Source organism: Lethenteron reissneri, chromosome 25 (genome assembly GCF_015708825.2).
Source record: "Lethenteron reissneri isolate LAM-NWPU_2019-01 chromosome 25, ASM1570882v1, whole genome shotgun sequence".
NCBI lineage: Eukaryota > Metazoa > Chordata > Hyperoartia > Petromyzontiformes > Petromyzontidae > Lethenteron > Lethenteron reissneri.
In genome coordinates this window covers 17,309,908-17,322,418 of record NC_083803.1, presented here as the reverse complement: position 1 = coordinate 17,322,418, position 12,511 = coordinate 17,309,908, and the positions used below count along the sequence as shown (strand labels likewise).

At 44.5% G+C, this 12,511-nt stretch overlaps 1 protein-coding gene across 2 annotated transcripts in view; it reads right to left on the bottom strand.

The window, feature by feature from the left end:
* The window catches only part of LOC133347354 (atlastin-2-like), a 41,655-nt gene that overhangs the window by 21,823 nt on the left and 7,321 nt on the right, over window positions 1–12,511 (bottom strand). For both annotated transcript variants that reach the window (XM_061559562.1, XM_061559563.1), the window contains exons 2-6: window positions 7,662–7,906; window positions 7,070–7,207; window positions 5,503–5,607; window positions 3,086–3,136; window positions 1,087–1,143 (exon numbers count right to left, since the gene is read on the bottom strand). In XM_061559562.1, the coding sequence (XP_061415546.1) occupies window positions 1,087–1,143; window positions 3,086–3,136; window positions 5,503–5,607; window positions 7,070–7,207; window positions 7,662–7,906 (596 nt within the window). The remainder of the gene's footprint in view (window positions 1–1,086; window positions 1,144–3,085; window positions 3,137–5,502; window positions 5,608–7,069; window positions 7,208–7,661; window positions 7,907–12,511) is intronic.

Genomic DNA, 12,511 nt, shown 5'->3' with positions numbered 1-12,511 from the left:
ACATAACTAAGAGTGCAGTGTAAGCACTCCTAAAACATAACCATGAAACATTTTTTTGTAAAGTTCAAAGTAAAAAAAGTTCGCCCAGCCATAAGTGCAAGTCAATATGTTTCATTAATTACATTATTCTCACAATACATGTATTCAATCCCATGAGAAAATATTATTACCAATCCATTGGTAATAGTATACCATTGGTTTATGGAGACCCTGCAGCTACGGCAGACTGCACGTGCGCGACAAGCACTGGAAGTGATGACAGGCAGTCCCCGGGTTACGGAAGACCCGATTTACGGAAATCCGACTTCACAGAAATGCTCCCATTAATCATTTTTTTTAAATCAATATGCGGATATTTTTGCATTAGTTCCGTAAGCGTAAATATTACAGCGCGGTGATATTGTGGATGAATACCGCGGAGCGAGGCATAAAGGCAGGACTGCAGGGGAAGCTGCATCCCTGCCTTTAGAATCTACGACTGCCGACTGCCCATGTTGACCCCGATGTAATGCCCGTCTCCTCTCCTTCCTCATCTAACAATTAAGCCCTTCGTCATTCACAACTATTTCTGGCAATAGGATTTTATCTTGATCTTTTGGGGAAATTGTTCAGTTTCCAACAAATGGAAAATTTGTGTTTCGGATCCCTCTCGGGAACCTAACCCTTCCGTAACCTGGGAACAGCCTGTAATTGCTTTGCGAGTGGAATTATGACCTCAAATCCTGACAAACCACTGCATCGTGGAGGGGTTAAATCGTTGCCATTCAAATCATAAGCTTTTGAGCAACGTGTGATAGAATCCTTTTAGTTAACACATATGGCGATTCAAAACAAAGTCGACATTGTGATGCCACTGCAACTTTTTTACAGCATCAGATTCATAAAATTACATGACTGTCTGCGCATGTGCATACTTATAAACAAAGGCATTCCTACACATATGTACATAACCATTCCATTTATTTCCTTTCTTGCATATTACGATTTCCTGGGTCTCCCCTTGCAAGAGGTGTTTTATGTGAGCTGGCTGTCCATTAAAGTAATGAATTCCAAGACATAAGTCGTTAGTAGTGAAATGCAATTCACCTGAAAGGGCTTCAGAAAGATTTCCTCCATGGCAAGTTTTCCATATTCTGTGAAGAGCTAAAAAAGAATAGATCAAACATTAAAGATGTAGTGAAAAAAAAACTGAATAATCACACAGTCAGCCAGCAAGCAAAACATTTTCTTTTGCTGAAACGGAAATATGGTTATTGTTGGCAGCTCCAACAATAACCATTTCATGGCCACTATATTTGGGCGATATTATCGCCTCTCACGCATCGTCTCTTTACAGCCCAGTGGCCAGAAGGCTTCACACAGTCAGTTCTCAAAGAGCTGCTGTCTGGCCTTGATGGCCCGGACCAGGTGTTAATGCCGTGCGTGTTAATTGTGTTCAGTGGATCCAATGACATCAGTGTGTACCCACAATTATCCATCCCAATAGAGTAAGGGGTTATGCCAAATAGAAGTGTGACGCACTCTGGGAAAGTCCAATTGTGGTAAATATAAATGGAGCAGCATACTTAAGTCTTTCACTAAATTTAAATAATGCTAGACCGTTATTTTAGTGTACCGATGAATGTAAAATTAACAATCATCTGCTAGCAATGAATACATTTCTATGAATTAAAGTTTGCTTGCAAGTGATTAGCAAGAACCACGAGTGGAGCAAAACCACCCTTTGTGGTTACGTTAAGATTATGTTTGTATGTGTGGTCGTGTCAACTAAAACTGGTTAGCACTTAGTATGAAGACAAACTTTTTTATTCCAGGCCATATGAATTCCTATTTTAGCAACCTGCAGGCCAAAAGTGTTTTAACACGACGTTTAGTGATCATTAAAAGAAAAAATCACTAAACATAGCACTATATGAAAATTGCATTAGTGAGATTATTTGTGCGATATTTTATCTGGGAGGAAACCTGTAATAAAAAAAAATCGAAAAATGGAAATTGTAATATCAGGTAATTTTCAGACACGTGGGTTAATTATGAACAGACGTGCTACACATGGGCTCACAATATGAGCTAAACCCCATGAACCTTCGCAAGTCAGATTCAATAATTGAATGTGGCCCTCCTAATAATACATTGCCGTGACATTAGAACAGCATGAGCCAAGCAAATGGAAATCTGCAAAACCTTGTCCACCCAACGTCCAATTTCCCCCCTGACATTTGCATTGATTAAGGAGAATTATGTCACTTTAGATTGCTCTGTTGTGAGCAAAGGGAGTGAGAAATCAGCCGAGCGCTGTGAGCACACAAACAAATTTTCAGAAACTACCTACTTTTTTTCCCGTGAATCTAAGCACAATAGCAACACAAACGATTCACAACCAACTTGCTTTGTTTTCTTCTTTCTTTGTGAATGCAGACTCACTTTTAAAGGTGCCTATAGCTCTGGCTTGAGCACAAACAAACTCAAGCCTCCCTTCACATCTCCAAGCTTGAACCTTGTAGAAATAAGTGAATTGTTGTCATTGTTTTTTTGTGGCCTCTGTGTACTGCGGTAAGTTGAGTTCCATTAAGCACTGCAATCAATCACAGGTGCAACGCATATAAACCGCACTCCATTGATTTACCAACGCGCCACAGAGACTCGTTAGAGCAATGTGAATGAGCTCCACGGCGGGGAGAGCTCTCCGTTGCATAACACAGATGAAACTGGATAGAGGGGGAACAACCTATAGACACGTTTGAAATGTTCTCAACTGATATCATTATTGTTAACACAAGTGTCAAAGGTCCGGCTTGTCATTATGTACGAGATGACGCAGCAAAGTACCAAGATGGCAAAAAAAAAGTTGTCTAGATCTGAACACTCATCAACACAATGACCATACTGGGCATGGCCTTTGAGTTTGGTGCTCCAGAAGCATTGCGAATGTGTGTGTGGCAGACCTGGGGTCAATTATAATTCTATCAGTATTGTTAGCTCCAATTATAATTACGCGACGATCGCAATTCATTACCTATGATCCAAATATAAATTGTAATTGGCCCCAGGTGTGGCGTGTGTTGTGTGCGCCAGCATAAGTTACCTGCAGGTGTTGCAAGTCATCCTCCTGGATGTTTTGGGACAGGTTATAGACCTGTAGACAAACAGACACATCGTCATTACCCTGACCGGTGGTGTCACGTTACTCTCCAACGTAAACTTACAGTTTGCCAATAGCTACAGGGCGAAGCTTACATCCAATGGGAACCCAATGCAGGCAGCACAAAGATCCGTAGAAATGTGGAAGAGATATTAAAATGCATTTCTTCACCAAATAATTGTTTTCACTGTTACCGTATCCTTACTGCAGGTGTTGCACCATCATCTACCCGTTGTGAATATGACAGTGTTTTTGTGCAAGTTAACAGTTATCCATGCTGAGACCATCAACACGAGCAGTATTTCAGCATCAACGGCAGTAAAAGGCTTGAACCCAGGTCATCGCAAAACGCTGGATCTACGCTCCTGCACGGCTATCAGTCCCCTTACCCACGCAGCCACCTTGACTTCATAATCACCAGTCATGCATGCTCACCATTTACGGTTTGAGGAGGTGCAACAGCACTCGGACACATTTTCAAAATCGACAACAAATAAAAAAAGCCTTGTAAGCGCAAATTGTAGACGTTATCCACCATTACCGCCGCGCTTGGTAAAATAACCTAAAGGACTCCAGCTGCGCTGACATCAGTACGGTGAGAAACCCGCTGCAGGGAGGCGGTGTTACAACAGCTACCCGTGGGATTCTGCAGTCTCTTTGCTGCGATGATTAGCGCCACTGAAAGCTCCAGCAACACAAATAAACAGCAAACATCGGAATAACACGGAGGGAAGTACGGCCTTTGATATCTAATCTGCCTATTAAAAGTTCCTGTTTATCGGTCCCACGTATGAGAACGCACGGCGAAACAAAGAAAAACAACAAAGGCTGATATGCAAAAGCATTTTAAAGGCAGGGCATGTTTCGATTGTGCATCCCTGCGAAGACTGTGCTCAACAAAATTTCAATCACGGCAGCAAATTCCCCGTATACTTAAGGTCAGACGGTGGAAGCCTGAGTCAAGACGAGGTCGCGTCCTCGTGCTCCACTCACTCGTGTTCAACACAAGCACGGCTTGTGTTGCATGCATGTCAGGGCAAAACTGAGAGGGCATGTATGTTTTGGTGTCTATATACTTCCCGTTACAGCAACGGAGCACGTGCATATTTCTCATATACGCCCTGGAGGGCATTCATGAGTAGTAACTGACAGCAAATGCCTGAAAACAGAACGCCCATGACTCCAGGCTCAAGCAGCACTGATTGTTGCTGAAGAACTTCTGAAAAGCGATGCTCCATCGCAAATCAAACGTTCCAAATAAATATAGACTCTCAATTATCCACGTGCGGTTTATCCGATTAACAGATTTACTGCGCACCTAAAATTTTGGCATAAATTAATAACTCATGGATTTTCCCTTAAACCCACATTAATAATCTAAAAACAGTTATACACTGCCATTCTTGGAAATGTTTATTACAAGTCACGTGCTTAAACCGAACAAATATGTTGCTCAGGTTAATCTGAAATCCACATAATCGCCCCTACAGTACAGTAGTTGCGTATCTTTACAACAGTGGGTGGAGTTTGATTGATGTTGATTGGCGTGGCTCTGCTATCATCCACTTAGTAGGCCTAGACTTCTGCGTAGGAGCAAGACAATGGGCACTCGCATCGATCGGTCGATTCTTTACTAAAAATGATTGTTTTGTTAATTAACAGACTACATTGTCTTAACTTAAGCTTAATGTATACCTATGTGTTTTTTGGCAAAGAGATCCATGGAAAATTGATATTTTTTTATTAACCCGGGATTTTCAATTATCCACGGTCGTCATCCTCGTCATGAGTGCGGATAATCGAGAATCTACTGCAAGTTCATCATGTACGATCGAAGTTTGTGGGTGACTAAGGAGATCACGGTGAAGATACTTCATAAATAATTTTGTGGCCAGTAGCATGGGTGCCAATTTTGACGTTCAAAAAAACAAAACGATTTGATTTTACAATTGTAAAGAAAAAACGGGCATATATTGAGCATGGAAAAAAGAATATAAACAAAAGATTTGGCATTAACATTAAATCCTTATATCGTAGGGCCATAATCAAGGTTGAGAATATGTTTAATGCTATTTTGTTAAACTCACAGCCAGTTTAGTCCCATCATGCTCTGAAAGAAGAACTATAATTAAAAGTAATGGGGCATGGAAGCATCAGAAAAAAACCGGAATACTCGGCACCCACGAATCACCAATGTGGGTACGACCCGATGCCACCGGTGGGCTGCTGAGTGGATGAACAAGGGGGCCGTGCAAGTGCGTGTCGGCGTGCGTGTCGGCGTGCGTGTCGGCGTGCGTGTCGGCGTGCGTGTCGGCGTGTGTGTCGGCGTGCCTGTAGGCGTGCGTGTAGGCGTGCGCTACCTGCACGGAGCTCGTCATGGTGCTGAGGGCGAAGACGGTGGCAGAGTCGCGGATGGTCGACTGGCTGTCGAATGTTCCCTGCGTGTCCATCAGTAGCACGGCCACCTGCAATGGCACAGCCAGGCGGGCGGGGGCAGGCAACCGAAGGCAATGATGGTGAATGCAGCGATGATAAACCGAAACTACAGTCGCGCACAATGACAAGATGAATGCCAAAAACCAAAGGCAGCAAAAACAATAATAATATAACGATCGTACCGACAACTATTTATCAACAACATCAATGGAATTATGAAGTTGAATGAAAACAACAATAAAAGACACGGCGACCTTAGTAATGGTGATAATGACCCTGTGGGTAGGTGCAGAGACGTAAGTTTGTGGCGACACTAAACACGAGGTCACCGCACAGCCTGACAATCACGAGATAAGCACTGCACAGGATAGCTATCAAACCCACTGTCCATGCCTGCAGAAATTGTTCACCCATTATAACTCATGTTGATAATCATCCTTACAATTATCTCGTATTCATTGTCTGAAACTGCCGTTCATTCTTTACGAGGCTCTAAGTAAAGAGGCCATTAGATTTATTGACGAGTAAGACTTGCCCTTTGTAGAAGGCGAGCGAAGTTCCTGAAACTGTGGGCAATAATCTGCTAGCCACGTGTGAACCGGCTGAGTGCTCACGCACGCTGACCACTATGCTACTTGGCCACGCAAGCACGCTGTGTACTCCAAACGGGTTTTCAAGAGACAATGACACGGTATAATAACACGTTTACACGCAAAATGGGAAATGATCGCTTGCATTAATAACATGCGTGGGAGCCTCACTGATCCTATTGTTTAACAGCTGTACAGGCATCAAGCCTTTCTTGAGAAACTGTAACATTGACAACTGATACCAGGATTAAGAACGTAAATTTTGCCCCGTTTGGCTTAGCAGGTGCACGGTGACCTATTTTCCAGACCCCCGTGTACATGCACAGTCCCACTCAAAGCAGGCTGCCAACAGTTCATATAAACGTTAAATCAACGCTCCAAGCACTCAACGATTTCAAAATACAATCCAATCATTGGAAACACCTCATTTCACCTCAATTTGGTCTTGTAAAAGAACCTTAGGCGTTTCACTCTTAGAAAAAAATTAACCCCTTAAAATGCATCGCATTTGACACGGTACACCTGTCCCAACGTTGATCTTTCAATAATCACGAAGCAAAAGCTTAATGTGAAAACAGTTACATTACATGTAACGTAGCACAGTCTCTCCTCGTCTGTAGACTTTTTTTTCATTGTGACATTCAATCAAAAATTCACACACACGCCTGAGTTCAGGCCTACAATCTTGCAAAACAGTACCCTGTGCGGCCTACTACATCGGTCGTGGATATCCTATGCCTCCCCATAACATCAAGAGAACACAACAGTTTGCAGCCACGGATTGCTGACGAGCTTTACTGAAGTTGAAACCGATCCCACAGTGGGCACGCTTCAACGCTGGCTGACACTGCCGGAAGAGGGGGTCCCACGGGTCCATGACGTGCGTTCGTGCCGGACGCACCTGGCTGCCGTCGGGCTTGTCGACGAGGAACACCTCGTTCCACACTTGGATGCCCGTCGTCTCGCGCTCGGAGCCCCCGCGCCAGCTGAACCCCGTGAGGGGCTCCGTCTCCCCGCCCAGCCAGCTCCCGCCCATGCTCTGCATGATGTCCGTCCAAGGTTAACCACAGCACAAATTAGAGGGAAGACGCAACCCATAAAACAAACAGCTCCTACCTTGTCGATGCACGCACCTGTGCCGTGACCCGAGCCGTCACACACACGAGGTTGATTCTTTGTGACGGTGAAAAAATGTTTTAAGTTACCATCAAGCACACCGCCATGCGGCGCTGGCGCTATAACGACATTGCCGCTATATTAAAATACACCGCCGTTGTACGAGAGTGACATCACGGTGAAGTCACTGGGGTGGCACAATGGAACGCTTGACCGCGGGGCTAGACTGCAGCTTTAACGAAACGTTTGCTTTGACCTACCGATCCACACAAAATTGCCGACAACACAAAATGCGCAGATGCCGTTCCATATAGATGGATCTTGCTGTGGGTAAATCTCGTGGGGGACCGGGGAGCGGGGAGAGGCTGGAGACGCACCTGTCTGTACATGTAGCGCAGCAAGAAGTCGAGCAGGAAGGACTTGCCCTTTCGGAAGGCGCCGGCCACCGACACGACCACCACCTCCTTGTTGCGCACCTCGGGCCGCAGCAGGATGCGCTCGAGCGCCGCCTCGTCCAGCTCGAAGGTGTGGTCGCCCTGCGCCACCACGACTTGCACGGGCCGCGCCTCCTGCACCACCTCCATGTCCGAGCCATCCGGCGTACTGGGGCTCGACGCATCGTCTGCCAACGAGACGGAGAACGGCAAGTGCGCGCGTGCATCAGGCAAAGGGTGGACGCGCGGACGTTTGTGGATTGACAAGTGAGCAGATGGTCAGAGGTGTGCAGAGGCAGATCAGCAAAACAGGTGCTTGGACAGATGACCGGCATGTCTGTCTCCACCTCCCCAATGCTCACTAATTATACACCGCCACTTCTCTCACGTAACATGTCCGTGCTGCGTCTGCATCTCTCGCACCTCACCCGTCTCCACCTCGCACGCCAAAACATCTCAGGCCTCTTGATCCGCACGTTCCCACGCTGTGCCTTTCTAAATTTCTCTCCATATAGCCAGGCACTCAAGAATGATGTGGCCACTATCACGCATCGTTGGTGAGCATCGGGGCCATGTGGAGATGCATGAACAAACAAAAGCAGACAGAAAGAACGTGGAGATATATGGAGTGAAAATAGCCGAGCGTTACATGGCATGGCGATGTCTGGAGTGAGAGAAGCAGAGAGAGACCAGGCATGGGAGACAAATGGAGCAAGCGAAGCGGAGACACTGCATGGAGTTATATGGAGAGAAAAGCAAACACGTGCACGAGTGAGATATGGAGTGAGAAGCTTTGAAGTGAGACGTGGTATCGGAGAGGCCATGTCCTTGAAGGGCAAACAGCAGAGTAGGAGAAACAAACAGCATTAAACACATACTGCTTATGGCAGGATCTGTGTTCCCTAGCCTGAAGATATCCAGAATCTAATGGATTCGGTTTCCTGCAGAACGTACGATTGAGGCTTCACGGCTTCATGACAACGACACTACTTGGTTGCCACAGGTAGAACAGGTAGATAATATGCCTTCAGACTTTACTCACAAAGCAAGTTTATGTTTAAAGGCAGATCGTATTTTGTTTTGAAATCCAAGCCAGCTCACAGCGAGCACGGTTACTTTCCGAGAGGAATGCGCTCAAAATAAAAGACCAAGAGCCGTGGAGCACAACACTCGAGATTAACGAGCCATCAGCTGACCAAACCCCGTAGCTATCGTGGCAGCACACGCAAGCGCGCCACTCTGCACCCTGCATCAACACGAACAGCAGCAGCGTCCTGCTTGTATGTGGCATTTCTAGTTACTGTACATCAGCTGCAACACACAAGTGTTCATTCATTATACGTGTCACGACCGCTGGAATGCAGCAAAGTGTACTACAAAACCAAATTAACCAACACACAAAAAATGTCCAAGAACAACATTTCAACCTCTGAAACCATTCTAGGAGCTTCACATTTTCACAACAATTGCACTTGAAGCAACCACCCCAATGCTGTGCAGGATGACTACATCAGCCTAACACGCCACTGGGATAAAGATCACACTTAGGCTTGCATCCACGAGTGATCATGTGGTGTGCAACCGAAAAACGTCACGCATTTGACCACAACCGGCCAGTCACTGCTCCCTTAAAGGCCCTTATGCCTTCAAGGGCCCCAGTTTCTTCACAGGGTCCCAGTGCCAACAATAAAATCTACAACCTGCCTCAGCAGCACTGCCAACAGGGACCTTCATTCTGACAACACTAGCAAGAGGACCTAAGTGTCCTCAACAATAGCCAAGGTCATGAACATGCATTGATCATTTGGACGAGGGTGTTGCGCTCAGATGGCCATATGATGAAAAATAAAAGCACCATACACAAAGGTGCTGAGCCACATTCACATCTTAATGAAATCACTGGAAGATATCTTCATAGCAATTTTCCTCGTTGCTGGTGATAGGAGACGGAACATTTTAGCTTCACCACAATGACAAGAATCATCGCCAGACATATTAAGCTGAACAACTGTGTCATTGCCTTTTTAGGGTCATGCTAAGGCACAGTATTTATTGAATGTGCCTCATATTACCTCCCTATCGTGATGAATATCTGGAAGCGGAACCTTGTATGTTTACACCTAAATGTGTTTTGAACAAGCCTCCATTCTCAGAGCAAGATATATTGGTGCTAAATATTTTCACTCAACTCAATGGGGATACATTTATCTTCCATGCACAACAGGAGAAGTTGAAGGGCAGTTACACACAATGGCGGAGCCAGGATTTTCAGGTAGGGGGGGCAACCCCTGCAGCAATGAAAAATGATAGGAGTTGTTAATAAGGACTTGTCCCTTGCTTTTTATTCGACGCGTGTGCGGCAATGGCGCAGCCATCGATCGAGGGTCGAATTCGAACCACGTTGTGTGATCGGCATCGCGCTCGCTTAAGGTATGCCTTCAGGGAAGTCGTGTACTGTATATGCAACTGCGTAAAATTCTGTGAATCACTTATAACTGCTTTGCCGTTACTTATTGCCAATTATGGACTCAGACTATTGTCTTATCATCTCATAGAATCCCTGGCACATAATATGCTACACAGTGGCAGTGGAGGTCGCAAAATTACGATTTATTACTAATAAACCCCAATGATCCGATCAAAATGAGGGATTTCGATCGGATCATTGGGGGAGCACGTGCCACCCCACCCCCCACTGGCTCTGCCAGTGGTTACACAACTTAGACAACTCCAGTCAAAATGTCAAAATCAACCCAACAATGCATTTGGGTATCTATAGTTTTGAGAAAAAAATATTTATGAAGTTAATGGTTTAACACGTACACAAAAATAAATGCACCTTCACCATCCCAACGTGAAGTTAGTCTCATTTCGTCGACTCTGGTATTTTATGAACATATTTCCCTTATCAATACAGATGGAGAAAATATTTAGATATGAATTACAGTCATAATTGACTGACCTACTATGCCTAAGTAAAAAGCCACTTCATGATTATACTAATGATTACCCGCGCAGTTAAAATGTCCGAAAAATACGTCTGACAACGCCGCACTGCGCGCAAGACGTGGAGCTGCTGTCACCAACCAGCAGCTGAAGCCACATGATTGTGAATGACAGTTGGTGGTAATGGGACCAAACCAAGAGTAAAAATTTGCTTAATTGCTTCAGATTTTTTTTATATGCTGTGCCACTGTTGACATGTCCTTTGCAGTCACTAGAGGCGCTACCATCCGTCACTGCAATAAGGTATTGATTCTTGAATCAAATCGTGATCCTGAATCATGGTGATTAATAAAATGGCAAGGGCAGCAATCATCACCAGCTGCAGGATAGGAGAAAAGAGTTATAGTTAATGGGGGACAAGAGAATAAAAATGCTCAATCGTAGCAATAGTTTCATTTCTTAAAGATATATGGGACATTATTACAAATGTTTCTTCAACACAATAGTTGGGGAAAAAATTATACAAATCATTTAAATTGTATTTGATGCATGTTATCATAAGTGTAATAAACATTTATTTAAATCAATTAACTATTAGACCCTTAGGTAAATGCAAAGCAGCCAATGACTTCCGTCAGTTACTTTAGCGCTGCGGGTATTCCAACATTTGCCTGGCATTTCCCACGCACGCCGTCCTTGGAGAGCAGGTGATGTTCACGCAAACAGCTCTCACCTGGCGCTAAATAAATTAGTCGACTGTAGCACAGGTGAACAATACTTGACCCGCCACCACGCTGCATACCTTGCGAAGCCTGTGGCCTTGCAGCAGAAACTCTTGCCAAATTAAAGCGCAACGGGAAGTGATTGTTATGAGGATGCATTTTACATTCTGGACTGAATAACTGGTTTAGAGACAAATTATTTTGGACCAGTCATGATTCCAAATCATTTGAAAATCGCATACCTTTGCCTCCAGATTGCAAGAGGGGTCTAGGCCAGGTTCACAGAGTTGCAGAACAATTGGTGCAATGAGCCAATAGATGTCAGTTATGCAGAAATTGCACAATGTAATTCGATGACTGTGTTTTATTTAAAAACTAATTCTTAAAGATGTATTTAAGATCCATTAAACACAAAACATTCGCAAAATTCCACTTATGGTCCAAATGTGCCGAGCTTCATCAAATCACAAGGTGAAAAAGACTAAAAATAAGATTTTCACAAACCACTGTAGCAGGCACACACACACGCACAAACAAGCCCCGGTTACTTTGCTGTTTAGTGATAAGGAGTCTCATCTCACTCCACTGCCACAATTCAAGAGACCTATTCAATCCTGGTTGCGTTTGAAATGGCCACGTGCACTTGCACATCACCCCTCACGTGACCAAATGTCGTTCTCGCCTCCAATCATAAAAAGCTCGGAGTCCAGATCTGACCATCACATCGCTCCCCAACAAACAAGCATATGATTCACTTGCTATTGTCAGCTAAAGCTGAAAACTAACATCAAGCATAAATGAGATTCTGATCAACCTCGGATGTAAATTAGTATGTATACCCGTTCAGCTCTTTTCTAAATCTACTGCTGGATGAGGGCCTCCCCCATGCCATGTGAGTTGTGGGCGCGATTTGACCATGCTGGTCAGTGCCCAATAGTGCAGGTGAGGAGCATATCGACGTGGTGGTGCAAAGGACAGTAATTCACTGCCCTATGCTGCCCATAACTTAGCAGATTAAAATATACAGAAATACACAAATATTTTAAAAGCTTTAAAAATAAAGCCTCTTCACGTGACAGCACAGAGATATGCATCGTCAAGTTTAGGTTTTATTTAGATATTCAT